The sequence below is a fragment of the Callithrix jacchus genome, chromosome 5 (genome assembly GCF_049354715.1).
Source record: "Callithrix jacchus isolate 240 chromosome 5, calJac240_pri, whole genome shotgun sequence".
NCBI classification, from domain to species: Eukaryota; Metazoa; Chordata; class Mammalia; order Primates; family Cebidae; genus Callithrix; species Callithrix jacchus.
Genome location: NC_133506.1, coordinates 66647955 through 66675890, shown reverse-complemented (window position 1 = coordinate 66675890; position 27936 = coordinate 66647955). Strand labels below are relative to the sequence as shown.

The following is a 27936-nucleotide window of genomic DNA, read 5'->3' as shown; positions in this document are numbered from 1 at the left end:
GATGAGGTGTGGGGCTCAGCTCCCTCTGTTACTCCAGCGCCACTCTATGTCCTCAGTGTCCTAAATGCCTCCAAGGAGCAAGCCTGGTGGGGATGGTCAAAGTGCCTTCGCTGCCAAAGCGGAAAGAGCCCTCTCCAGGCCTGGCCTGGCTGCCGGAACGCCCCATGAGCTGCTCTCTATTTGAACCTCTCCCGCTCCTGAGATACTGGCCCTATGCTGCCCACCTGCCCTCCCTCCCTCCGCGCGCGCGCGCACACACACACACACACACACACACACACATCCAGCCTCTCCTCTTTGGGGGGAAAAATGACCCACGATGTTTACTTGGAACCCTGAGCTTCCACAACAGGTCATCTTGTACCCGAAAGGTTTAGCACTCCAAATGTCTCCACCTGTCGCCCAGTCCCCGGATTTCGGGACCAAACCCTTCATCCTGCAATTCCTGCCAGAAGTCACCCGTTTCCCATTCACCCCTCGTCACTACTCCACAGCTCCCCCAGCCCCTTCAGCGTCTCTCCTCAGTTCACGGCGTCGTGGACCCCTCCATTCCTCAAAGAGTTCCCCATCTCTCTGCACCAAGCCTGAGAATCCCTCTAACAAGCTGGCCCTGCCCTGGTCTCCCCATCTCCACCAACAGGTACTGGTCCCCAGCTGCGCCCCGGGACAGCCTCCAGCTGCCACCCCGGCCTCTCCCTCGCCACGCAGCCCTCATACCACTCCCGACCCTGAGCAGTGCTTTCTGGGCTCCTCACCTGAGCGCCCCCAAGTCACTCCCAAGCCTATTCCCAAAGCGCCCTCTTCCGCACCTGCAGCGTGAGCGCCGCGGACACACTAGCCCCATTTCAGCCCCGCTGCTCTCTCCTCAGACCCTCCCCTGTCACCCGGGTCCCCAGTCCGCCCCTGTTCCCTTTCCAGCACCCTGGAGCCCTGGCCACGGCGGCCACTCCTCCCTACCCGGCCCCGGAGCCCCCGAGCCACCCGCCCGGCTCTTGGCGGGGACCCTTCGGCCTCCGCCCGTCCCCGCCGCGTCTCCGCGGCCCCGATTCCTCCGCCCGCCGGGGCCTCTGAGCGCCGCCTGCGGTCCCGGCGAAGCCCGCGCCCTCGGCCCGTGCAGGCGACCCCGTCACGGCGCTCGGCGTCCCCTCGGCCGCCCCCTGATCCCGACTCGGGCCCAGCCCGGCCTCGGTCCACTCGGGCCTCCGAACGCCTCGGGTGCCCTCCGTCCCCGCCTCAGGGGCCGACGCCCGGGTCCCCTCCGGCCCCGCCTCAGGCGCCCTCGTGCCCGGCGCCCCCCGCCCCTAGCGGCCGCGCATCCGGGCCCGGCTCTGTCGCCGCGCCGCCGCCGTCCCCACCCTCCTCCTCCCGCACCCGTGCGGCCGCCGGACACTCACTACTCCTTGAGCAGCACCATGTCGCTTCGCGGCTCGGTGGCTGCCCGCGGCCCGCCCGGCCTCCCGCCCGCTGCCCGCCGGCCGCTCTCGCCGTGACCCGGCCCGGCCCGGCTGCCTGCGCGCCTTCGTCGTGGTCTGCTCCGTCCCCGCCGCGCTCGCCGCGCCGGCTCCTGCCGCCCGGGCCTCGTCGCCTCTCGTGCCGCTGCCGACGCCGCCCGGAGCTCCGGTTCCGCAGCGCCGCGCGGGGGCGGGGCGTCTCTGCGGCAACCAGAGCGTCACACGCCGCGGTGCGCGCTGACGTCACGAGGGCGGGGCCCCCACCGGGCCCGACCCTCCGTCCTTAAACGGGACGCGGCGCTGGCGTCGGTTCCTAGGTGGGGCCCCGCGGCGTGCGCCGGAGCCGGCGGGAGGCGGAGCAGACGCCGGGTGCCAGTCAGAGCCCTCGGTGTGAGCCGCAGCTGAGGCACGCGGGTGCTGGCTGGGGGTCTCCCCGGTTGAGGGAGTTGAGACCCAGGGAAAGGTTGTGTCAAAAAAATACAAATAGCCGGGCGCCGTGGTTCACGCCTGTTATCCTAGCATCTTGGGAGGCCGAGGTGGGCGGATCACCTGAGGTCAGGAGTTCGAGACCAGCCTGGCCAACATGGAGAAACCCCATCTCTACTAAAAGTACAAAAATTAGCCGGGCGTGGTGGCACGTGCCTGTAGTCCCAGCTACTCGGGAGAATCGCTTGAACCCGGGAGGTGGAGTCTGCGAGCAGAGATCACGCCACTGCACTTCAGCCTGGGTGACTGAGCGAGACCTTGTCTAAAACAAAAAAAAAAAAAAAAAAAAAAAAAAAAATTAATAGCCGGGCACGGTGGCTCGCGCCTGTAATCCCAGCACTTTGGGAGGCCAAAGTGGGAGGATCACCTGAGGTCAGGAGTTGGAGACCAGCCTGGCTAACATGGCGAAACTCCATCTTTACTAAAAGTACAAAAATTAGCCGGGCGTGGTGGCATGTGCCTATAGTCCTAGCTACTTGGAAGGCTGAGGCAGGAGAATTGCTTGAACCCGGGAGGTGGAGGCTGCGAGCAGAAATCATGCCACTGCACTTCAGCCTGGGTGACAGAGCAAGACTCTGTCTCAAAACAAATATAAATAATAGCCAACGTGTGTGCAAGCGCTCCTGTAAGTGCTTGGCTCCTCGCAGCGACTGTCAGAAGGGCACTTCACTATTCCCATTGTACAGGCCAGGAGGAGGAGGACTCAGGCAAGGCCTCACTAGTGTGTGACAGAGCTGAGGCTTTAACCCAACAGCCTCAGGGTAACCTCATTCATCTAGTAAATAGTGTGGGAGTGTCTGCTGTGTACCAAAGCCTGAACTTGTATTGAGAGGGGGAACAAGGTGGATACCATCTACCCCTTAGGGAGCTCAGGGTCAGGTGCAGGGTGGCTGGAGGAGACAGAACTATGAGATTAGAATGAAAAGGGCTGGGAGGCCAGGCACTGTGACTCCTACCTGTAAATCCCAGCACTTTGGGAGGCCAAGGTGGGTGCATCTCCTGAGGCCAGGAGTTCCAGACCAGCCTGACCAACATGCTGAAGTCCCATGTCTACTAAAAACACAAAATTTACCCCGGCATGGTGGCATGCACCTGTAATCCCAGCTGCTGGGGAGGCTGAGGCAGGAGAATCGCTTAATCCTGGGAGGCAGAGGTTGCAGTGAGCCGAGATCATGCCACTGCACTCCAGCCTGAGTGACAAAGCAAGACTGCATTAAAAAAAAAAAGAATGAAAAGGGCTGTGAGAGGTGAGACACAGGCTTAATGGGATTACACAGGAGGGAGGGGCACCTAATTGAGCATGAGGGGTGTAGTCAGGGAAAGCTTCCTGGAGGAAGAGATTCTCAGCTGAGATCTGCAGGGGGCTTCGGAGAAGAGGGTAGCAGGCAGGGTGAATGCAAAGGCTGGAGGCAAGAGGGAGAGAGTGGTGCATCTGGAGAACTGACAAATGAGTGGAACGGAATGTTTCCGGGCGGAGCAGCTGGATCGGGGGAGGGTTCCTGGTGGGTTGTGATAAGGTATTTGGAGTCCACCTAAGGGCCATGGGAGGGCATTTAAGGGCTCTGAGCAGTGACATGCGCCGGTGTCCTGGGCGAAGGCTCACTCTAGTGGCTGGGTGGACAGAAGTGATGAGTGCCAGGCAGGGAGGCCGGCAGGTGAGGAGGCTACCGCAGAAGTACAGGTGCGGGTGGACCAGGGTAGTGGGAGGGAAGGAAAGGGATGCATGGATTCAGGAGCAACTCAGAAAGTAAACTCCATGGGATGTGTTGGCTCATTGGCTGAGAGGAGGAAAGAAAACCACCCAGGCTTCTGGCCTGGGAGCCAGGGTGGACGGCACTGCCTTCTCTGAGAACACAGGAAAGACAGGCAGGCATGCGGCAGGTAATGACTCCAGTGCTGGACTCACACTCAGCGCAGGATGCTAGAGGGGCATCCGGGGGCGATGGCGAGTGGGCTGCCCAAGACAGGGGCTTGGGAGGGGAGGGTGGAGTGGCTGGCCATATTGCTATCAAAATGTGACTGGCATCCCAGGACTGCCCTGAGCATTGCACCCACTCATCAGATCCTAGAGTGGAGGCTGGGCGCGGTGGCTTATGCCTGTAGTCCCAGCACTTTGGCAGGCTGAGGTGGACAGATCGCAAGATCAAGAGATCGAGACCATCCTGGCCAACATGATGAAACCCCGTCTCTACTAAAAATACAAAAACTCAGCCAGGCATGGTGATGCACTCCTGTAATCCCAGCTACTCGGGAGGCTGAGGTGGGAGAATCGCTTGAACCCGGGAGGCGGAGGTTGCAGAGAGTCAAGATCACACCACTGCACTCTTTGAGACAGAGTGAGACTCTGTCTCAAAACGAAAACAAAACCAAAAACCTACTTCTGCATTTCTGCACGCTGCAGGCTTAACAGAGGAAAGAAACAAGCAGCCCTCCAGTGCCATGGCTTGGTCTCTCTGGGCTCTCCGTCTCTCAAGCTCCCTCTCTTCCTGTCTTGCCTGTCCCTTTCTTATCTGTCTCTCGCTGTGTCTCTCTGTCTCTGTCTCTCCCAGGCTGTCTCTCTGGGCCTGTCTCCCTGTCTTATTGCCCCTGTTTTCTGAGTCCCCCTCCACATCTCTCTCTCCCTTTATGACTGTTGTCTCACCACTCTGGGCTATCTGCGTTTCTGCCTCACTTTACCTCTCTTCCTGTCTCTCCTCTTTGGGCCTCTCTGTCCCTCTCTCCCACTTCCTGTGGTCTCAGTCTTTGGTTTTTGTTTTTTTAGTTGTTGTCTTATTTTGAGATGGTGTCTCACTCTGTCGCCCAGGCTGAAGTGCAGTGGCACGATCTCAGCTCACTACAACCTCCGTCTCCCAGGAGTAATTCTCCTGGCTCACTCTTTCTAGAAACTGGGATTACAGGTACCTGCCACCATGCCCAGCTAATGTTTGCATTTTTCATAGACACAGGGTTCACTGTGTTGGTCAGGCTGTCAGTCTTTGTTATTCTGTTTTGGGTAATACACCTCAGCTTGTCTTTCCTCCCTCCCTCCATGCCTCCCTTTCTTTTCTTTTCTTTTTTGGAGATAGGCTCTTGCTCTGTCACCCAGGAGAGTGCAGTGGCACAATCGTGGCTCGCTGCAGCCTTGAACTCTTGGGCTCAAGCAATCCACCTGCCTGACCATCCGAGTGCATGGCTGGGACTACAGGCACAGGCCACCAGGATCAGCGAATTATGTTTTTTTTTTTTGTAGAGGCAAGGTCTTGCCATGTTGCCCAGGCTAGTTTCAAACTCCTGGGTTCAGAGAATACAATCCTCCTGCCTTGGCCTCTCAACTTGCTGGTATTACAGACAGATGAGAGCCAGCAGGGCCTGTGTTTCTTCATCTCTTTGCAGCCATCTCTTTCCCCTGTGTCTCCTGTCTGTGTTCTGTCTCACTCTGTCTCTTTCTCACTCCTTTGTCTTTGTTTTTGTTTTGTTGTTGTTATGTTTTTGTTTGTTTTGTTTTTTTGAGATGGCGTTTCACTCTTGTTGCCCAGGCTAGAGTGCAATGTGATCTTGGCCCATTACAAACTCTGCCTCCCAGGTTGGGGTGATTCTCCCGCCTCTGCCTCCTGAGTAACTGGGATTAAAGGCGCCCGCCATCACACCCGGCTAGTTTTTCATATTTTTAGTAGAGACAGGGTTTCACTATGTTGGCCAGGATGGTCTCGAACTCCTGGGCTCAAGCGATCCGCCCACCTCAGTCTCCCGAAGTGCTATGGTTACAGGCGCGACCGACATGCCTGGCCGCTCCTTCTTTGTCTTTGTGTCTGTGGCTCTCACGGTTCCAGCCCTCAGCATGGTTTCTCCCAGCCAGTTGACTGGCCGTGTTATAGCCAGCCCTGTAACCCATCTCTGGGTATCCTGGGGAGACTGTATTTCACTGTTTCCATCTTCTGCGCTGCTCTTCTCCCAGCCTCTTAGTCTATTTTAGCTTCTTTTCTGTTTATTTCTGCCTCTCTCTCTTTTTAAACTTCATCCCCCAAATATTTATTGAGTAGCTATTCCATGCCAGGCATGACTCTAGGCACTGGAGGTGGAGTGGGGACCAGGGCGGAACATGTACCAGCCTTCGAAGAATGTTCCTTCCAGTGGAGAGACAGGCAGCAGGCAAAAGAAAAGCAAGAACGTGACCTGACTGCCCAGCTCGTCCCATGGGGCAGAGAATTGTTGGCGAGGCCAGGCCAGGCTGTGGGCAGGGACTCAGGCCTGTGAGGGGGGCTGGCTGTGCTCTGAGCTTCGCCTGAAAATTCCTCATCCCTAAATAGCAACTGTGGCTGGGTGCAGTGGCTCATGTCTGTCAACCCAGCACTTTGGGAGGCCGAGGCAGGTGGATCACAGGGTCAAGAGATTGAGACCATCCTGGCCAACATGGTGAAACCCGTCTCTACTAAGAATACAAAAATTAGCCGGGCGTGGCCACCTCTGCCCATAGTCCTAGCTATTCAGAAGGCAGAGATCACACCACTGCACTCCAGCCTGGGCAACAGAGCAAGACTCCATCTCAAAAAAAAAAAAAAAAAACCAGCAACTGTGGACCACTTGAGAAACTAAACTGGAGTGTTTAATCCATGTGCTCACTCAACAGCATTCATGGTGAGCTAGGCTGAGGGAGACAACAGCAAACGTCTGGCCAGGCATGGCTCACACCTGTTATCCCAGCCTTTGGGAGGCCGAGGAGGGAGGATCTCTTGAGCCCAGGAGTTGGAGACCAGCATGGATGACATAGGGAGACCCCATCTCTACAAATAAATTTTAAAAATTAGCCAGGTGTGGTGGCATGCACCTGTAGCCCCAGCTACTTGGGAGGCTGAAGTGGGAGGGTCACCTGAACCTGGGAGTTCGAGGTAGGATGAGCTATGATGGCACCACTGCACCCCAGACTGGGCAACAGAGTGACACTGTGACTCAAAAAAAAGAAAAAGAAAATGGGCATATTATACATAAAATTCAGGCATTCCAGTTTCTTTTCAAAGAAAAAAATCAGCTCTGGCAACATTTGGCTTATTCCACATGACCATAATTGTTTGGTGCTTTGTCAAGGCTGTCCCTTTGTCGGGGGGTTGCAGCCTCCAGAACCCCCAGTCCCCAGCAGGTCCTTATGTTCCCAACACGGGGGTCCAGGTCTGCTTGCCCATGTCACTGCAGAGCTTACGCTGTGGCTCTACTTCTTTCTTTTGTGAGACAAGGTCTCACTCTGTCACTCAGGCTGGAGTGCAGTGGCACAATGTCAGCTCACTGCAACCTCTGCCTCCTGGGTTCAAGCCATTCTCCTGCCTCAGCCTCCCAAGTAGCTGGGATTAAAGGCACCCAGTACCATGCCCAGCTAATTTTTTGTATTTTTAGTAGAGACAGGGTTTCACTATGTTGGCCGGGCTGGTCTCAAACTCCTGCTCTCAGGTGATCCACCCACCTTGGCCTCCCAAAGTGCTGGGATGACAGGCGTGAGCCACCATGCCCGGCCTGTGGCTCTAGTTTCACTCAGACTTCCGATGATCTGAGGGGGGGGCTCTCTTTATAAGCAGAATTCACCAGCGGAATTATCCATCCTGTCTCCATCAAAAGTGGAGAAATGGGGGCACACTGGCTCACTCCTGTAATCCCAACACTTGGGGAATTTGAGAACAGTCTGGGCAACGTAGCAAGAACCTGTCTCCAAAAAAAAAATTTTTTTTTTTTGAGATGGAGTTTCGCTCTTGTTACCCAGGCTGGAGTGCGATGGCACGATCTCGGCTCACCGCAACCTCCGCCTCCTGAGTTCAAGCAATTCTCCTGCCTCAGCCTCCCGAGTAGCTGGGATTACAGGCGCGCACCAGCATGACCAGCTAATTTTTGTATTTTTAGTAGAGACGGGGTTTCATCTTGTTGACCAGGATGGTCTCGATCTCTTGACCTCGTGATCCACTCGCCTTGGCCTCCCAAGTGCTGGGATTATAGGCATGAGCCACCGGGCCCGGCCCTCCAAAAAAATTTTTTTTTAAGCAGTTTTGTTCTTGTTCCCCAGGCTGGAGTACAGTGGCACGATCTCCACTCATTGCATCCTTTGCCTCCCGAGTTCAAGCAATTCTCCTGCCTCAGCCTCCCAAGTAGCTGGGATTACAGGCGTGCTCCACCACGTCCGGCTAATATAGTATTTTTAGTAGAGATGGGGTTTCACCATGTTGATCAGGCTGGTCTCGAACTCTTGACCTCAGGTGATCCACTCTCATTGGGTTCCTTGACCTCCCAAAATGCTGGGATTACAGGTGTGAGCCACTTCGACCAGCCCCCAAAATAATTTTAGAGACCGGTGTGGTGGCATGCACACCTGTATTCCCAGTTAGTCAGGAGGTTGAAGTGGGAGAATCACCTGAGCCCAGGAGGTAGAGGCTACAAGTGAGCCATGATCACCCCACTGCACTCCAGCCTGGGCAAATGAAGTAGGAAAATGAAAGGTTACATCACAGGGTCGTGGCAGAGCCCAGCTTTTGAGTTTGCAATCCCGACAAACTCAATCTAACCTCCCTCTAGCATCTTTCTGACTGCTCTGCAGGAACTCCCCAGGCTCTCCACACCCACACTGGGCCTCAGCCAGGGGCCAGCCCTCAAATCACACAGCCCCCTCCCCTATGGCCAGATGGAGATCTCCCTGGGGCTTCTCTGGAGAAGCCTGGGACAAAAGAAAACAGGCTGCCATGCTGGCATGGTGGCTCACGCCTGTAATCCCAGCACTTTGGGAGGCCAAGGCAGGTGGATCACCTGAGGTCAGTGGTTCAAGACCAGCCTGGCCAACACGGTGAAACCATGTCTTTACTAAAAATACAAAATTAGCTAGGCATGGTGGTGTGCACCTGTAGTCCCAGCTACACCAGAGGCTGAGGCAGGAAACTCGCTTGAACCAGGGAGGCAGAGGTTGCAGTGAGCTAATATCATGCCATTGCACTCCAGCCTGGGTGACAGAGTAAGACTTCACTAAAAAAAATAAAATAAATTAAAAAAAGGTGGCTGGGCACTGTGGCTCACACCTGTAATCCTAGCACTTTGGGAGACTGAGGTGGGTGGATAACCTGAGGTCAGCAGTTCAAGACCAGCCTGGCCATCATGGTGAAACCCCATCTTTAAAAAAATAAAAAAGGCAGGGAGCTGTCTTCTTTTTTTCTTCTTGAGATGGAGTTTTGCTCTTGTTGCCCAGGCTAGAGTACAATGGGGCAATCTCGGCTCACTGCAACCCCCGCCTCCTGGGTTCAAGCGATTCTCCTGCCTTAGCCTCCGGAGTAGCTAAGATTATAGGCACACATCACCACATCCGGCTGATTTTTGTATTTTTAGTAGAGATGGGGTTTCACCATGTTGGCCAGGCTGGTCTTGAACTCCTGATTTCTGATGATCTAAGGGGGCTCTTTCTATAAGCAGAATTCACCAAGAGACTTTAGTCTTCCCACCCAAAAGGCCCATTGCTCTGCCCTCCCACACTTCAAATGGTAGCGCAGATCAAATCAGCAAATGCAGCCTGGGAGGGGTGGGGTCAGGAGCACACTCCAGTAGTCAAATGACAGGGAACCGGGCACCAGACAAGAGGCGAGAGACGTGTGATGTCGGGAGGAATAGACACAAGAGCCAACAAGGAAGCCGCTCGCAGTCATTCTCAGCATACATTTATTGAGTGCTTACTGTGTGCCAGGAAGTAAGCCAGGTGCTGTAAACAGCAGAGGAGCAGGGAAGAGGTGAGTCAGCTGCTGGGTTGACCCTGGTTCATTCCGGGCACGGATTAACCCTTCAGGCTTCCTTCTGAGAGCCTGGCTGGGGCTTTGGGCTGCTCCTGCCTAGCTGCCCTTTCCAGCAATGGAAGAGAACTCAGCAAGGCTAGACCCTTCCCCTTTCCCGCACTGGGGTAGAGGCACACGGACAAGCTCCTCCACATGCCTCCAAACACGTACACGCCCTGATGTACCCAGGACACATCTCAGATATACGCACACACATACAGTGGGAGGCACGACCACACAGCCGTGTGAGGATGTGGCACACAGGTGCTGCCTACATGGCAGTGCCTTGAGCTGTCCCACTTAGCACTGACCTGTCTACCAGTGATTGATTATCTCCAGCAGCTATTTGGCCAAGTTTTACCAAAATGTGAAAGTCACAAAAGAAAAGTGAACAAGAGAAGAATTTTGTAAGGCTTTGCTCAGAGAGGGCTTCTGAGAAGGGCAGGGGTCAGCAGATACAGACCTTACTATTTTTTTTTTGGAAATGGAATCTCTGTCACCCAGGCTGGAGTGCAGTGACATGATCTCAGCTCACTGTAACCTCCACTTTCCGGGTTTAAGCGATTCTCCTGCCTCAGCTTCCAGAGTAGCTGGGATTACAGGTGCCCACCACCATGCCCAGCTAATTTTTGTATTTTTAGAAGAGGGGGTTTCACCACATTGGTCAGGCTGGTCTTGAACTCCCAATCTCAAGTGATCCACTCACCTTGGCCTCCCAAAGCACTGGGATTACAGGCGTGAGCCACCACGCCAGAGTCCAGCATCCCACCATGCAGTTCTTCCATGTGTCCACGAAGCTGCGCCATGCAGGTATTATTTCCTCCATGTTTCAGATGATGGCGGTGAAGCTCAAGACTCGCCTGAGGCCACCAGGACAGTCCTCCAGCCTTTGGTCTCCCCTGAGAAGGGTCAGGGTCTGGGCGCTGCGGGTGGGCCTGGCTGAGTCTCAGTGCTGCCTGGGCGGGTGGGGACGGCTCACTAAAGCAGCATGGGCAGTGGCTTCGTGCTGGTGGGGAGAGGTCTGCGCAGGGGTGGGCCACCCATGGGGACCATGTGCCCCCTCCTCCAGTGGCCTTCAGGGAGCTCCATCCTCACCCACCGATTGGAGTCAGTAAGGCGTGGGGAAGCAGGCTCACAGAGCCATTTGCTCAGCCTGACCACTCCACCCCAGGGGAGGGCAGCGGTCTGGGGATAACCCACTCATGTTGGGGGTCCCAGGCTCCTAACTCTCAGAATCCCATGGTCTGTACTAGGGGAAGATGGACTGCCACCCTTGAGTTGGGCCCCTGGTCATTGGCAGATACGGGAGCAGCTGCCAAAGGAGCCCTCAAGGCCGACTCTGCTGAGGCTTCTTAGAACCCCCTTGCAGGAGCCCTCACCGTAGGGCACCCACAGTATGTCCCCGGCCCCTCCCAGCTGCGTATCTGCCCACATTCCCACGGGTGTCACACACTGGCATTGGAAACACAGAATCTTGTGCACATAAGCCCAACACTGGGTGTCCCAACATTTTCAGCGTCCCCAGGGCCTACGGCAAAGTGATGCACTCCTTGGAGTGCACCATGCGGGGCCCCGACGAGGAAGGTTTAAATGAAAGTTCGAACCAGGATGATGCTGGGTGCAAGAGGGGACGGGGGACGGAGCAGAACAGAAAGGGTCTGTGAGGGCCATGTCTTCAGGCCTGACGAGGGTGGAGGCCTGTGTCCACGCGGCGGAGGCTGCAGATGGAAGCCAAGAGGGTTTGGAGAAGGCCAACCACCAAGAAATGCCCAGACCCGAGTCTAGCAAGGAGGGGCTCGTGGCGGGGTTCCTGCAGCAGACCCATCCCCTTCCTCACTGATCAAACCACAGGCCAGGGAGCCCTTCCTGCTCCTTCCTGCCAGAGCCTGGAGGATGAAGAGATGGAGGGCCCGGCCACTCGGTGCCGGCTGCCCTGACCAGCTGTGGTCCCTTCCCTGGCACAGGCCACTTCTCCTGTGGGTTGGGGTCACCAGGGAATTGCTTCCCCAAGCACCCATCAGCCTCCGGATTCAACTCAGCCAAAATGATTCAACTCAGCAGATCTCACCCCACTCCTGAGAAAGCTCTTGGCTCTAAGAAACAGAGACCAGGCCTGGTGGCCCTGAGCTGCTGCTCTGAGTGGAATGTCCCAACCTAGAGAGCCGTGCTGCTCTAGCAACTTGAGACCCATATAAGTGTCCTGGCTCTGACCTTGAACAAGTGACTCCATTGCTCTAGGCCTCGTTTTTCAGTTGTAAAGCAGGGAAGATAGTATCTATTTAACTTCTAGATTGTTATCAAGGACAACACTAGGAAAACATGTCACCTGTCAGCTCCATACAAGGCAAAGTAGGACGGGTGGGCCTACCTAGTGGGGATTGGGGTGCAGGGAGACCCAAGCCGTCTGGCCACCCACAGTTTTTGTACCCCGCTCCTGCTTTCTGGCCTCAAATCCCCAAGCACTGGTGCCCTGCACTGCTGTCAGCCCTCGATTCTGGTTTCTCAACACCCTGCTTCCTCCCAGTAAGTACCACACCCTGAGGGTGGGTGGGAGAAAGAGGCAGCAGTGCCCACTCTGGCTGGCCCTGGGCACTGCTGGGACAGCACAGGCCACGCCTGCACCACTTCAAGACTAGCTTTTTTGCTGGGCACTGTGACTCATGCCTGTAATCTCAGCACTTTGGGAGGCTGAAGTGGGAGAATTGCTTGAGCCCAGGAGTTCCAGACCAGCCTGGGTAAAATCGGGAGAACTGGTCTTTATGGAAGAAAAAAAAAAAAGCCAGGTGTGGTGGTACATACCAATAGTCCCAGATACTTAGCAGGCCAAGGTGGGAGGGTCCCTTGAGCCCATGAGCTGGAGGCTGCGGTGAGCTGTGAACTGCACCACTCACTCCAGCCTGGGTGGCAAAGCAAGACCCCAGCTCACCAAAAAAAAAAAAAAAAAAAGGCCTTTTCCCAGCTGGCAGTGGCCTTGCTAGTTAGGGCTTCCCAAATCTGCACTCCTGCTTGATGGTGGATCTCAAACGCTGGGAGGCAGCAGAGTCAGCAGCCTGCGGCAAGGCTACGTGTGATACCAGCTCCCAGGAGCCTCTGCTGCAGGTGGCCATGGGGTGCAGTGGTTCGAGCTGTACCTCAGCAGCACCACACGCCAACTCGGGGAGCCCCAGAGCTCATGAGATGGGAAAGGACTGCCAGTGCTGGCTGTAGGAAACAGGCTGGAGTTGAACTCATCCCTTCCCAAATTTCACTCTAAAACCTCCTTGAAAATGAGGATAACCACTAACATCACAAAACAAGCATTCTCAGGAGTAGACATGTTGACTAGCTCTCTCAATTTTTTTTTTTTTTTTTAAAGATGGGGTTTCACCATGTTGCCCAGGCTGGCCTTGAACTCCTGACCTCAGGTGATCCACCCACTACAGCCTCCCAAAGTGCTAGGATTACAGGCGTGAGCCACCGCACCTGGCCTCTCTCAATTAAAAAAAAAAAAATTTATTTATTTAGAGATGGAGTCCTGCTCTGTTGTGCAGGCTGGAGTGCAATGGTGTGGTCTTGGCTCACGGCAACCTCTGCTTTTCGGGTTCAAGCCTCAGCCTCTGGAGTAGCTGGGATTACCGGCTAATTTTATATTTTTAGTAGAGGCGGGGTTTCTCCGTGTTGATCAGGCTGGTCCCGAACTCTCAACCTCAGATGACCTGCCTGACTTGGCCTCCCAAAGTGCTGGGCTTACAGGCATAAGCCACAGTGACTGCCTTTTTATAATATTTGAGTGAACAAAAGCCTATGAGATGTGTTTCAGGCACACAAGCTGGTAATGTGGAGCTTGAATGTGGCCTGGTCTGCCCCTTCTTCTCCCTTCATCCTTCCCCCATCCTAAACTGCTCTGAGCCTGCAGCTGCCCTGGGCTACCCTTCAGCTTAAATGCACGGGGAGTCCTCAGGGTTGTGGAAGGGCGCAGGGAGGAAAAGAGGCCAGGGCTTGCCTGTTTGGCTGGACAATCAGCAGAGGAGGGCGGCCCACACTCTAAGATGCCTGTGCAAGCCCCGTTGGTGTGAGGGTGGGGAGTAAGCTCTTTGCCTGGCCCACAGCCCCTCCCAAGAAGGCAGATTCCCAGAGATGAAGAGCAAGCTGGGCATGGCTGGGGCTGGTCTGTGGCAGGAAAAGGTCTGTGCCTTTTCTTCTCCAGCTCAAAAGAGGCACATGCAGCTAGACTGATATCCTAGGAGGGGCATCCCTTACCAGGAGGAGAACGGATTTATTGCTTTATAAAAAGAAGTCTGATAAAACTGTTGAGAAAAAAAATAACTAAAAACCCAAACATCAGCTCACCCCACTAAGCACACCCAGGAGGTCTCAAGAGACTTTTCTGGGGGCAGTCAAGGTGGGTGGGTTGATGGGCCAGGCATCCCTGCCACCCCTGTCGTCAGCTCCAGGGCCCCATGGATCCCGCCAGCAGGGGGTGCTGTGGGCCTGCGGCCTCGGACGAGCTCCTGGCCCCACACCAGAGTGGCTCCTGGGCACTGGCTGGGCTGCAGGCCTGGTGGCTCCTGCCTGTACACCCCAACCCCACACACTGATCCACGGCCCCACCCCGGCCTGGATCTCTGTCTGCTGGCCACAGCCTTATATCCACCCCCACAAAAGCAGCTGTGTGTATGAAGGCAGTGCCCTGGCTTCTGGCGGTGCTCCTGAAATTCCCTTCAGGTGGCAGACAGCACGAGGGTGGCCATGGAAACGTGTCCCCATGTAGGCCCTGGGGGAGGAGGCAAGGGCTATGGCCACCATGTCCACCCAGCCTGCTCTCCCCTCCCCAGGCTGTAAGCCAGGGGCTTCTGTGCCAGCCAGACCTGGCCAGGCCACAGGGTCTGGAATGACAAAGGAGTTAGCACCAACAACAGGAAGCAGGCCTTCCTTCCTCAGGCAGCCTAGACAAGTCAGGGAGGGAGAGGGGCCAGGTGAGGCGAGACAGTGCGAGCCTTTGTCCTCAGGCAGGTGTGGCCATGGATGCGCAGCCGGGGGCAGGTGGTGGGCAGCCCCCTCTGCTTTGGCAAGAGGCAGAATCCAGACACTGGCGGGAGAGCGCCTGCCGGGAGGGGTTCCTGGCTCCTCCCACAGGCACCACGGAGACCCCAGTCGGTCCCTCACAGGTGGCAGAGCAAAGCCAGGGCAGCCCCTGCGTTCAGCAGGAGGAAACGGACACGTCCCGGGCCCTCTCCCGTCCTTCCACCGCTGCGCTCCAAGGCAGGACTGGCCCCGGGAGGGAGCGTGGACTCCAACACGCGGATGGCAAGGGTCCTGGGGTGCGTGGTGTCGTCTGGGGTGGGCAGGGCAGGGTCAGCCGCGGACGCACAGTCAGGGCTGCAGTCCCGAGGTGGTGGCCGCTACACAAAGGCCTCCTGGTTGGATGAGCCGTTGATTTTGAGGAAGAGCTTGTCGTCCTCCCGCCTCTGCCGCAGCTGCCACTCCAGCTGGCGCCGGTAGCAGATCAGGTAAAGCGGCAGGCAGAAGCCCAGCAGGCTGAGCGCCAGCAGCCCCACGTTCACCTGTGGAGGCAGGGGGACTCCGCGTCACCATCACCGGGCTGCAGGCCCACCCTCCACCAGGTTTGGGAAAGGAGACAGGGTCACAGGAGTGGAGGGGGAACCAAACAGGAAGGCCGTCACTCCGAATTCCAGTGTCCCAATTTCTGACTCTTCACAGGCCATGCAGCACCCCCAGGGCTGCACCTCCCCTCTCCCCTCCCTGCCATGAACACCCTGGTCTGAATCTCCAGGGCGGCCTGGGACAAGCTCCTGGTTTCACTCTGTTGCTCAGGCTGGAGTGCAGTGGCCTGACCTCGGCTCACTGCAACCTCCGCCTCCCGGGTTCAAGTGATTCCCCTGCCTCAGACTCCCGAGTAGCTGGGACTACAGGCATGCACCACCACACCTGGCTCATTTTTGTATTTTCAGTAGTGGCAGGGTTTCATCACAAGGCTGGTCTTGAACTCCTGACCTCAAGTGATCCTCCCACCTTGGCCTCCCAAGTGCTGGATTACAAGTGTGAGGCACTACACCCAGCCCAGGAACTCTGTTCTGTTAACCCCCAAATCAGGTCCAGAGAGGACACGTTCCTCCTCCTGCCTGGCCTCCATGCACAAAGGGACCCTGAACTGATCTGAACCAACATTCCCAAATCACCCATCCTTGGGGCCCTGAAGCCCCCTGAGTAGCGTCTTGCAGCTCCCAGTTAGCAGAGGGGAGCAGGCACCCATGACCCACCGCCCCCAGACCCCTCTTACCCACAGAGGGTCTCCCTGGAGGGGACCCATCATGGCCAGAAACAGCGGCTGCTGCAGGAGGGCAAAGAGCGCACTGACCAGGGACTGCAGGCCCGTGAGGCTGCCGAACTGGGTGGAGGGGTACCTGCCAGGCAAGCCATAGCTGTCATAACCAGCCTCCTCCTTCCTGGGCTCTGCTCAGCCCCCGATGCCTGGCGACCCCAGGCTGCACCACTGGTGCCAGACAAGGGGAGGTGCTGGCCCTTGGATTTCTGCCAATGGGCAGTTTTTTTTTGGACAGAGTCTGGCACTATCGCCTGGGCTGGAGCGCAGTGGCACGATCTTGGTTTACTGCAACCTCTGCTTCCTGGGTTCAAGGGATTCTCCTTCCTCAGCTTCCTGAGTATCTGGGATTATAGGCATGCGCCACCACGCCTGGCTAATTTTTTTGTATTTTTAGTAGAGACAGGGTTTCACCATGTTGCCAGGCTGGTCTCGTACTCCTGACGTCGTGATCCACCTGCCTCAGCCTACCAGAGTGCTGGGTTATAGGTGTGAGCCACCGAGCCTGGCCCTGCTGGGCAGTTCTGCAAAGTGTTTCTCTTTGGGACCAGCCCCAGCCCCAGATTCCAGGGAGGGCCAGCCCCACTCAGCTCTGCCCAGGGCTGCGGGTGTCTGGCTGAGCCGAGTACAAAGTGTGGTGCCAGGAGGAGTCTGCGGTTTGGGAAGCAGCCCCAGAGACGAGCATGGAGGCTGGGCTGGGCTCAGCGGTACCTTTGCCCAGAGGAGCGTTGAGTAATCATGGAAACTCAGCCCCATAGACCCTGCCTCCCATCCTCAGACCCGGCCAGGTGAGCCACAGCTTCCTCCAGGCCTGGGGCGGGGCAGGTGGAGGTCGAGCAGAGCCGGAAGGACCCCACGGGATGTTGCAGAAATGGGGAGAATCCTGGGTGAAATCTTAGCACACAGCAGGCTCTGCTGGCCCAGAGGTGGGAAAGGAATCCTGGCAAGGGATGAGCTGGTCCCACGTCAGAGCCCATGGATGGTGGCGTTTGAGTTTCAGTGTTTGCACCAAGCCCTGAGCCAGAAAATGAGGAACAACTGTGGTTCCTTATGTTTCTGCGGCCTCTTGGAAAAACACACAGGTTTCATTTCAGCAGGGCTGGACAAAGCTACGGCCAGGCTGGGTGCATGGAGGCTCTGGATGGGGCCGCCTGGGACATTCTGGGCTGAGTCACCCATGTTGCTTACTCGGTGAGGGTCATTTGAACTCAGGGTTGAGCTTCAAGCAGCCAGAATCTACCCATGTCCTCCCTGTGACCAGTCAGGGCCAGCTCAGGACTCGGCTGAGCAGTGGCCCCTGAGGCTGTAACGAGCTGCACAGGTGCCCAACCTGGCTGGGGGAACTGATTTCGTGCTGAATGGCAAGGCTGGTGGGCACCCAACTGTCTGTCCACTGACCTGCCTCCCACTAGGTATGGCCTCCCCCGACACACCTAGCAGAAACCCTGGCACCTGCCCCTGATGCAGGAAGATGAGCCCTGCCGGAACAGGCTCACCCAGCCTCCGAGTCTCAGTCCACAAGCAACCTACCTGCGCTATTCCCACACCCTCGCCCACCAGGTACCTGCAGCTTCTAGGACTTACACAGCGGCATACAGGCCCCCAACAGCGGAGTGGATGAATCCTCGCACGATCGTGTGCAGGATGAAGGAGAGGATCTGAGGGAGGGAAGGCACACTGTGAGCAGAAGGCTTTAAGAGCCCTCACCTCGCCCTGCTCTCCAATTCCTGGGGGCCCTCGCCCAGGAGCAGTGTCAGCCTGGAGTGGGATCAACCCTGTCCTCCAGAGCCAATCGTGAATTTCTGGAAATTTTGCAAGCCAGTCATTAACACGGTCATTACAAATTAAATTATAGTCTGGATGCAGTGGCTCACATCTGTAATCCCAGCACTTTGGGAGAGCAAGGTGGGTAAATGATCTGAGGTCAGGAGTTTGAGACCAGCCTGGCCAACACGGTGAAACCCTGTTTCTACTAAAAATACAAAAATTAGCCAGGCTTGGTGACAGATGCCTGTAATCCTAGCTACTTGGGAGGCTGAGGCATGAGAATCGCTGGAACCCAGGAGGCAGAGGTTGCAGTGAGCTGAGATCAGGCCACTGTACTCTAGCCTGGGTGACAGAGTGAAATTCATTCTCAAAAAATAAATAAATAAGGCCGGGTGCAGTGGCTCACTTTGGGAGACCAAGGTGGGTGGATCACGAGGTCAAGAGATCGAGACCATCCTGATCAACATGGTAAAACCCCGTCTCTACTAAAAATACAGTAATTAGCTGGGCATGGTGGCGCACGCCTGTAGTCCCAGCTACTCAGGAGGCTGAGGCAGGAGAATGCTTGAACCTGGGAGGCGGAAGTTGCGGTGAGCCAAGATCACGCCACTGCACTCCAGCCTGGGCGACAAGAGCAAAACTCCGTCTCTAAATGAATAAATAAAATAAAATTACAGGCTGGGTGGCTCACGCCTCTAATTCCAGCACTTTGGGAGGCTGAGGTAGGTGGATTACTTGAGGTCAGCAGTTCGAGATCAGCATGGCCAACATGGCAAAACCCCACCTCTACTAAAAATAGAAAAATTAGCTGGGCATGGTGGCAGACTCCTATAATCCCAGCTACTTGGGAGGCTGAGGCAGGAGAATCGCTTGAACCTGGGAGGTGGAAGTTGCAGTGAGCCGAGATCACGCCACTACACTCTAGCCTGGGCAACAGAGCTAGACTCCATGTAAAAAAAAATTAATTAATTAAATTATATACATTTGTGACTAAATAAATAAATTATATTAAAATAAAGGTAATGAATACTCAAAACTCATCACTTGCTGGCCTGGTGCAGTGGCTCACGCCTGTAATCCCAGCACTTTAGGAGGATGGGGAGGATCGCCTGAACCCAGAAGTTCCAGACCAGCCTGGGCAATGTGGCAAGACGCCATCTCTGCAAAAAAATGTAAAAATGAGCTGGGCTTGGTGGCACATTCCCAGCTACTCAGGAGGCTGAGGTGGGAGGATCACCTGAGCTCAGGAAGTCAAGGCTGTAGTGAGCCAAGGTCCCACCACTGCATAGGAGCCAGGCTGATGAGAGTAAGACCGTCTCAAAAAAAAAAAAAAACCCATACACACACAGAAAACCTCATCCCTTCCTAATCACTGTACTTGGGTCACCAGTCTCAGTGTTTCAGGCTTTTCCATCTGCCATAGATGTATGGTAGAAACACCATGTGACTGTGAAGCTCATTCCAATTCCACATCAGTGACATCACATGGGTGGTTTGAAATCAGCCATGCTGAGACCAGGTACACCACAGAAATCTGTAAACACTAACCCGGGGCCCCGCCGCTGTTAGATGTGTGGGCACAGCGCTGAGTGGGAAGAGGTGACTGAGCACGCCTCAGGCTGCCTTTGCCCACCGTGGACTGTGCGCCCAGGTCTCCACACCGGCTCCCCCGGCCCTCCCAGTGGGTGGCTGCCCTCTCATCTCCCTACTCAAGTGTTTCTTCCTTGTGTGTGTGGTTTATTTTGTTGTTTTGAAACAGAGTCTCCCTCTATCCCCGAGGCTGGAGTGCAGTGGCGTGATCTCAGCTCACTGCTACCTCTGCCTCCGGGGTTCAAGCGATTCTCCTGCCTCAGCCTCAAGAGTAGCTGGGATTACAGGTATGTGCCACCATGCCTGGCTAATTTTTTTTTAGACAAGGTCTCACTCCGGTTGCCCAGGTTGGAGCGTCCTGGTGTGATCTCAGTTCATTGCAGCCTCAACTTTCCAAGGTGCAGTGAGCTGAGATTCCCCCACCTCAGCCTCCTGAGTAGCTGGGACTACAGGTGTGTGTCCCAACACCTGGCTCGTTTTTATTTTTAGAAGCAGGGCGTTGCCATGTGGCCCAAGCTGGTCCCTCCTGAGGTCCTATGCTGTCTGTGGGAGGGCCCCTGCCTAGGGAGGCTGCTGCTGGCAGGCCTCGAAAGCTCCAAGAGGCGCCTTTTAACGCTTCCTGGCAGGCCCAAGAGCTGTCCTCTTGGCCACCAGGTCCCTGTGGTTGCCTTTTTTTGTGTTTTGTACACAGCCCTGCCATCCCGCTCAGCAGCCAGGACCTGTTCCCAGGAATGCGGAGGGGGGCGGGGAAGGGGAGGGAGAGGGGGAGGGGGAGGGGCTGCTCTTTGCCGTGTTGAGGGCTGTACCCAGTGTGCACATGCACACACACAGGCATGCACACACATGCATGCATGCATACACACAGGCACATGCACATACACATGCATGCATACACAGGCACACGCACATGCACACACACGCACAGGCACACATGTGCACACGCACACATGCACACAAACGCAGAGGCACATGCACACAGAGGCACACACACACATGCACGCACACACACGCACACGCACAGGCACACACACCTGCCTCAAATGCCTTGTTGCCTTTTTACAGCTTTTCTTTCAGTGAGAGCAAAAAGGAGATGACTGTCTCCGCTGAGCACTGCCCCTTGACTGGACAAGGTGGTCAGGGCAAAGGTCTGCCGGTCTTGCAGAAAAAGCCACCTGGGAGGCCAGGGAGGGCAGGAGGGCTGCAGCACCCCACCCCTCGGGGCAGCACAAACATTCATGGGGTCACTGCAGTCTGCACACCCCAGTGTCGGCATGCACAGAAACTTCCCGTGGGTGGGGCACACCTGGGTACTGAGCGCCCCTCAATAGCTGGCCACCTGTAAGAAGGAAGGGACTGCTACTTTCCTCCTGGACTTGACCTGAGATACCATCTGGATACAACTATCTGGAAGCAAGAGTGTCACTCGTGTCCTTCCACCATCTGTAAATTTAAGGACTGGACCACATCTCCTGCTAGCCCACTTCACAGAACTGCAGGGGGGACCAGGCGAGTGACAAAGTCCATCTTACCCAAAATCTCTGCCAAACATTGCAGAAGCCTCAGAAGTTTGGCAAACAAATTAAGCTTTTTTTTTTTTTTTTTGAGATAGAGTCTCACTCTGTGGCCCAGGCTGGAGTGCAGTGATGCCATCTCGTCGGCTCACTGCAACCTCCGCCTCCTGGGTTCAAGTGATTCTCCTGCCTCATCCTCCCAAGCAGCTGGGACTTCAGGCGCCCACCAACATGCTTGGCTAATTTTTGTATTTTTTGTAGAGAAATGATCCACCTCAAGCAATCCACCTGCCTCTGCCTCCCAAAGTGTTGGGCTTACAGGTGTGAGCCACCGCGCCCAGCCTTGAATAAAGCCTTTGATTCCAGATCTGAGGGCACCATCAGGTCTTTCTCCAATCTGTTCAGTGTCAAAACCCTGTGAGACTCTGGTAATGGGAGCAGAGGTTCCTACCAACACCACAGATCAGCCAGACCTCTCTGGACATCAGCTTCCAGCTGTCTGAGCCAATACAAAACAACCCCACAGCAACCCCACGCACTTCCGGGAAATGGGATGATGGTGGCATCAATGGTGCTGCACGACGCCCCCAAAACCAAGACTGATGTGGCTTCCTGCAGAGGAGTGCCCGTGTAGAGACAAACCAGCAGCGAGCAGAGCCTGGCAGGTGACACCCTCTGCGGACAGCCAAGGGCTGGTGGGCTGCTTAGTTGAATCAAAGTCACCATCTGTTTTTTGATGATGTCCATAAAACATTACACACTTTTTTTGAGACATTGTTTCACTCTTCTTGCCCAGGCTGGAGTGCTGTGGTGCAATCTCGGCTCACCACAACCTCCGCCTCCTGGGTTCAAGTGATTCTCCTGCCTCAGCCTCCCGAGTAGCTGGGATTATAGGCACACACCACCACACCTGGCTAATTTTGTATTTTTAGTAGATTCGGGCCTTCTCCATGTTTGGCCAGGCTGGTCTTGAACTCTCGACCTCAGGTGATCTGCCTGCCTCGGCCTCCCAAAGTGCTGGGATGACAGGTGTGAACCCCTGCACCCGGCCCACACATTTGAGCCTTCACATGTTCCTTCTTATTGCCCGGAACCCCCCATGGCCTCTCCTGCCCCCCACACCCACCTGTAGAGGCAGGTTGGGAATGAGGCAGGTCACCCCGAAGCCCACAAGCAGCACGTTGGTGAAGGCGAAGGCCCGCATGGCGTTGGTGACCTTCTGGATCTGCCGGTCCCGCGTTGTCTTCTTCTCGCTTCTGCAGAGACACAGAACATGCAAGGGTGGGAGGGCTCCCGGGAGGAAGCTGGTGCTCCTGAGGAGTCAGGCCCCAAGAGTCACAGCACGTGAACTGATGCAAGATTCAGAAGCCACCCAGGCAGGTTTTAGGGACTGTGTCAGGGCTAGACCAGCACTGCGGGCACTCCCTGGTCCCTCTCAATGGAGAGGGGTCTCGGGTATGAGAAGATGGCCATTGATATGCTGCAGCGCTGCTGTGATGGCCGAGCTAAGATGACGAGGAGGGAAGGAGCAGACTGTGCCTGGGCTAGCACATGGCAAAGCCTCACTTCACCACTGGCTTCAGGTTCACCCAAATCTTCCAGGATGCTGATAATAAGCCAGATATAAGCCAAATAAGGGAGTGAATGGGTTTCTCCTTGGCAGGGGGGCAGGAGAGGGTAAAGGGGAAACAGGCAGGCAGCAGAACTGGAGTGGAACCGGAGTGGGCAGAAATAACCTCCTGGCCGCAGGAGCTAACCTAGCTAGCAGAGCTCTCTCTGTAATTATCTCCTGGTGAATTAACTATTAGCGATCCCAGACTTGCACCCACGCAGACACTCGGGTGATCACACAGCATGCAGGAGCAGACCCCAGGTACTCAGAGATTTACAGGGAGTCCCAGGCCCCCCACCTCCTGTGTGGCCCCAGGAAGACCACTCAACCTCCCAGCCTCAATTCCCTTGTCTTTAAAATGGGTCTAGCAATTCCCCGTGGTGCTGGGAGGCTTCACTGAGATTCTGTGCATTAATTGCTCGGCAGAGAGCCTCATGCAATAAACCGTACCTTATTATATGAAGGTGGAGTTCTAGAACAGCGTTTAACTCATCCTCTGATCTTAGAACCCGTCCCTTACGTACAGTGGGACTCCTGGGCCTTGTTTCAGCTTCACAATCATGAAACTCTATTAACACATACTATGCTTATAGCAATGTACTACTCAAACTGAGTGGATAAACCCTGCAGACAAGTGGGGCGCCTTTAAGGTGGCGTACATACCACTGCCAAGCGGTGGGGGGGGGTGTTCTCAGGAGCAGGATGCTTTGCTCTCCATTCTCTACACACTTTCACCTGCTATCTCTTTCTTTCATCTTGCTCAATGCTGCTTTTTTTTTTTCTTGAGACAGAGTCTTGCTCTGTTACCCAGGCTGGAGTGCACCGGTGCAATCTCGGCTCACTGCAACCTCTGCCTCCTGGGTTCAAGTGACTCTCCTGCCTCAGCCTCCTGAGTAGCTGGGATTACAGGCGCCCACCACCACGCCCGGCTAATTTTTGTATTTTTAGTAGAGGACAGGGTTTCACCTTGTTCAGGCTGGTCTCGAACACATGACCTTGTGATCTGCCTGCCTGGGCCTCCCAAAATGCTGGGATTACAGGTGTGACCCACCATGCCTGGCTTAAACTTTTTTTTAAGAGACATGGTCTTGCTGTGTCACCCAAACTGGAGTGCAGCACCACGATCACAGCTCACTGCAGCCTCATGAGCAGCCCTGTTGCTTCAGCCACCTAAGTAGCTGCCACCATGCTTGGCTGATTTTTAAATTTTTTTGAAACACGGTCTTGCTCTGTCGCCCAGGCTGGAGTGCAACAATGGGATCACAGCTCACTGCAGCCTCAACCTCCCCAGGCTCAGGCGATCCTCTCACCTCAGCATCCTGAGTAGCTGGGATTACAGGTATGAACCACCATATCTGGTTCACTTTGTATTTTTTTGGTGGAGATAGGGTTTTACCATGTTGCCCAGGCTGGTCACTAACTCCTGGGCTCAAGCAGTTCACCCAACTCGAACTTCCAAAGTGCTGGTATTATAGGCATGAACCACCAGGCCTGGCCAATTTTTAAATTTTTGTAAAGTTGGGGGGCTGGCCATGTTTGCGAGGCTAGTCTCGAACTCCTGGCCTCAAGTGATCTTCCTGCCTTGCCTTTGAAAGTGCTGGGATTATAGGCATGAATCAGCAGACTCAGCCTCAAACTTCAGCATACCAAGGAATTTACATAAAGAGGGATGCTGAGCTGAGTGAGTGAGTGAGTGGAAGGACCCAGAGAGGAGCTAGAGTGCACCCCTCTCTCCCTCCCACCTGCCTGACACGAAGCTCTGGGGTCTTTGTGCAGGGCTGAGGGCTGGGGGCCTACGCACTGGGTGGGGTCTTTGTCCTCGGGCTCCTCAGAGGAGTCTTCACATTCCTTCAGCCTCCAGTCCATAATGTAGCCGATGACGGGCGCTGTGAGCAGGCACAGCAGCTGGAGCACACCGAAGATGGAGGTGTAGAGGCCAACTGTGGGGGAAAGGGCTGCGTCACGGGGGGACTGGGCACCAGCTGGGAAGGGGCTGGTGCCAACAGGCTCTTTGGGGATCTGCCCCAGAACCCCATCACTGTGGGTCTTGCAGGGAGCCCAGAGGTCTTAACTCTGAAGTCGAGGCTGGAATGGGGCAGGGAACCACCTTCTCAGCTCCAAATCCCCTGCTTCTTTTTTTTCTTTTTTCTTGAGATGGGATCTCGCTCTTATTGCCTAGGCTGGAGTGCAGTGGTGCGATCTCGGCTCACTGCAACCTCTGACTCCCTGGTTCAAGTGATTCTCTGCCTCAGCCTCCCGAGTAGCTGGGATTACAGGCATTCACCACCATGCCTGATTTTTTTTTTTTTTTGTATTTTTAGTAGAGACAGGGTTTCACCATTGGCCAGGATAGTCTCGATCTCCTGACCTTGTGATCCACCTGCCTCAGTCTCCCAAAGGGCTGAGATGACAGGAATGAACCACCGAGCTCAGCCTCCCCTGCCTGTTTCTAAGAAACAGCGAAGAAAAAAAATAAAAGAAAAAAGAAACAGCGAAGGAAACTCCAGGAAACCACCGGTACGTGGGAACTCCACAGCTGCCAATGCCCATGACAGAGGTGTTCTAAGCCACTGGCCACTAGTTTCTCCCTCTAGAAACATCCCAGGAAGGCACCACTCATGGGGCTCTAGCAGGAGGGCTTCCCTGTTCAAAGACTTATAACTATGGGGGGCTTACCAGGGAAACAGATGCTGAGTGTTGACTGCCCCCTCTACCCCCACGGCTCTAGCCAGAAGGGATGTCTGGAGCTTGAGGAGAGGAGCTTCTGGGTTGAACAGACTGACTGGGTGGGGATGTCATAAGGTTCCCTGACATCCCCCTCCCCCACTTACCCGTGGCCATCACTGCATCAGGATAGCACACGTGAAAAAGCAGAAAGAAGCAAGGTTAGTGGCAGAAACCTGAGCGCTGCAGAGATGGGGGGAGGGGCGGGCTCCTTCGGGCCCAGCACACACTCCCATTTCCCACCAAGCATGACTTGGGGTCCTGAAGGGGGGGCAGCGAGCTTCAGCCAGGCCTCTGGAAGTGGACTCAGGACAGCGCCCAGCCCGGGCCCTGCAGACATCCTGTCTGCTGGTGCCGGGTCACAGGCATGGTGAGTCAGGCCCATGATGCTAGTGGGTAGCGTGGTGGGAAGTGGTGGGTGAGCGCAAGGCCTGGTGCAATCCGAGTCCCTGCTGCTGCGGCCTATGGGAGTGGCTGTGTCATAGCTCCCGCCTGCCCTACTGGCTCAGAGACAGGGAAAGGATACAGAACCTGCCCCAGACGCGCCGCCAAGGCATCTGACACCACGGGTCTCCTCCAGATGGCCAGAGTTGGCCTCCCTTCCACTCTGTTAGGAAATGGAGATTGTGCCTGGGCCTGCTCCCCTGCTTTGGGCCGTGGCCCCAGCTACCAAGGCCTGGTGGCCCTGAGCTGCTGCTCCAAGCGGAATGTGCCAGTCTAGAGGGCCGTGCAGCTCCAGTGACCTGAGACCCATATGTGAGTCCTGGCTCTGACCTTGAACAGGTGACTCCATCGCTTGAGGCCTCATTTTTCAGTTGTATCTGATGAACGTATCTATCTTAAATGATGATGTAATAGATGATAGTATCTATTTAACTCCTAGATTGTTATCGAATCAAGGACAATAGAAGAACATGTCACCTGTCAACTCTGTACAAAGGCAGGGTAGGACAAGTGGCCCTGACTATCGGGGGCAGGGGGACCCAACCCATCTGGCTACGCATGGCTTCTGCACCCTGTTCTCATGTTGAGGCCTCAAATCCCCAAGCACTGGTGGCCCTGGACTGCTGTCGGCCCTGGACTGCTGTCGACCCTGGACTCTGGTTTCTCAACACCCTGCTTCTTCCTAGCAAGTGCCACACCCTGAGGGTTGGTGGGAGGATGAAGCAGCAGTGCCCACTTTGGCTGGGCATGGGCACTGCTGGGAACACCTCAAGGCTGCATTTTTGCCCAGGCATGGTGTGTTCACACCTATAATCCCAGCACTTCCAGGGGCCAAGGATCACCTGAGCTCAGGAGTTCAAGACCAGCCTGACCAACATGGTGACACCCTGTCTCTACTAAAAATACAAAAATCAGCCAGGTGTGGTGGCACATGCCTGTAATCCCAGCTACTTGGGAGGCTGAGGCAGGAAAATCACGTGAACCTGGGAGGTGGAGGTTGCAGTGAGCCGAGATCTCGCCATTGTACTCCAGCCTGGGGAACAAGGGTACAAATCTGTCTCAAAAAAAAAAAATAGACTGAGTTTTTGGGTGGGCACTGTGGCTCATGCCTGTAATCTCAGCACTCTGAGAGGCTGAGGTGGGAGAACTGCCTGAGCCCAGGAGTTCCAGACCAGCCTGGGTAAAGTTGAGAGAATTGGTCTTTATGAAAAAAAAAATTAGCCAGATGTGGTGGCATACACCCGTAGTCCCAGATACTTAGCAGGCCGAGGTGGGAGGGTCCCTTGAGTCCATGAGCTGGAGGCTGTGGTAAGCTGTGAACTGTACCACTCACTCCAGCCTGGGTGGCAGAGCAAGACCCCAGCTCACACACACACACAAAAAGACAGCCTTTTCCCAGCCGGCAGCAGACTTGCTAGTTAGGGCTTCCCGAATCTGCACTCCTGCTTGATGGCGGGTCTCAAATGCTGGGAGACAACTGGGTCAGCAGCCGGCGGCAAGGCCCAGAGTCTACATGTGGTACCAGCTCCCGGGAGCCTCTGCTACAGGTGGCCATGGGGCACAGTGGGGGCAGGTGGCTCTGCTGGTTCCAGTTGCTCCTCCGCAGCACCGCACGCCTGCTCTCAGGGAGCCCCAGAGCTCATGAGCGTGGGGAAAGGGACCCAGACCCAGCAGCCACCTCTCTGGACAGAGCTAGAGCTGTAGTGTTGGGTGCAACGGGTCGTGGGAGGAGGATGGGGAAATCCAATGGCCTGTCTGCCATGGACCAATCTTCTGGCCTGGCTTCCTCTAACTTCCTGAAATTGACTTTCCAACATAGGAAACAGTTGGAAAAATTCCTCTTGGGCAGCAAAAGATGTCTCAAGAGCTTGCGTAAAATACCCTGACTCAGCGGCAGGGAGATGTGCCTCTCAGGGCCAGGAGCTGGCTCTCTGCACACTTTGTGGTTTCCACCGCTCTGGGCCTAAGTATTTATCAGGTCAGCCATGGCAGTTTACGTCTGTAATCCCAGCACTTTGAGAAGCCAAGGCGGAACAATCCCTTGAGCCCAGGAGTTTTGAGACCAGCCTGGGCAACACAGCAAGACCCATCTCTACAAAAAATTAAAAAATTAGCTGGGTGTGGTAGCATGCCTCTGGGAAGCGCTGAGAGGTCAAGGCAGCAGTGTCTGTATCACCACAGTCCAGCTTAGGCAGCGCAGAAACGCAGAAAGAGACCCTCTCTCAAAAAAAAAAACAAGGAAAAAGGCCGGGTGCAGTGGCTCATG

The 27936-nt window shown here is 55.4% G+C and overlaps 2 protein-coding genes across 24 annotated transcripts in view; both read right to left on the bottom strand.

The window, feature by feature from the left end:
* The window catches only part of PITPNA (phosphatidylinositol transfer protein alpha), a 41064-nt gene extending 39427 nt beyond the window's left edge, over positions 1 to 1637 (bottom strand). The window contains exon 1 of the mRNA XM_035299439.3: positions 1395 to 1637. Coding sequence (XP_035155330.1) covers positions 1395 to 1414 — 20 coding nt within the window. The 5' untranslated portion in view covers positions 1415 to 1637. The remainder of the gene's footprint in view (positions 1 to 1394) is intronic.
* A 12298-nt stretch (positions 1638 to 13935) lies between these two features.
* The window catches only part of SLC43A2 (solute carrier family 43 member 2), a 53459-nt gene continuing 39458 nt past the window's right edge, over positions 13936 to 27936 (bottom strand). For 10 of the 23 annotated variants that reach the window (XM_078372484.1, XM_035299421.3, XM_078372480.1 and 7 more), the window contains 5 exons: positions 24304 to 24442; positions 22017 to 22146; positions 17607 to 17680; positions 15981 to 16104; positions 13936 to 15243 (listed from right to left, as the gene is read on the bottom strand). In XM_078372484.1, coding sequence (XP_078228610.1) covers positions 15082 to 15243; positions 15981 to 16104; positions 17607 to 17680; positions 22017 to 22146; positions 24304 to 24442 — 629 coding nt within the window. In that variant the 3' untranslated portion in view covers positions 13936 to 15081. Of the gene's footprint in view, positions 15244 to 15980; positions 16105 to 17606; positions 17681 to 22016; positions 22147 to 24303; positions 24443 to 25333; positions 25346 to 27936 lie in introns of all 23 variants that reach the window. The other 13 variants (XM_078372482.1, XM_008996378.6, XM_078372477.1 and 10 more) reach the window with 3 other exon arrangements.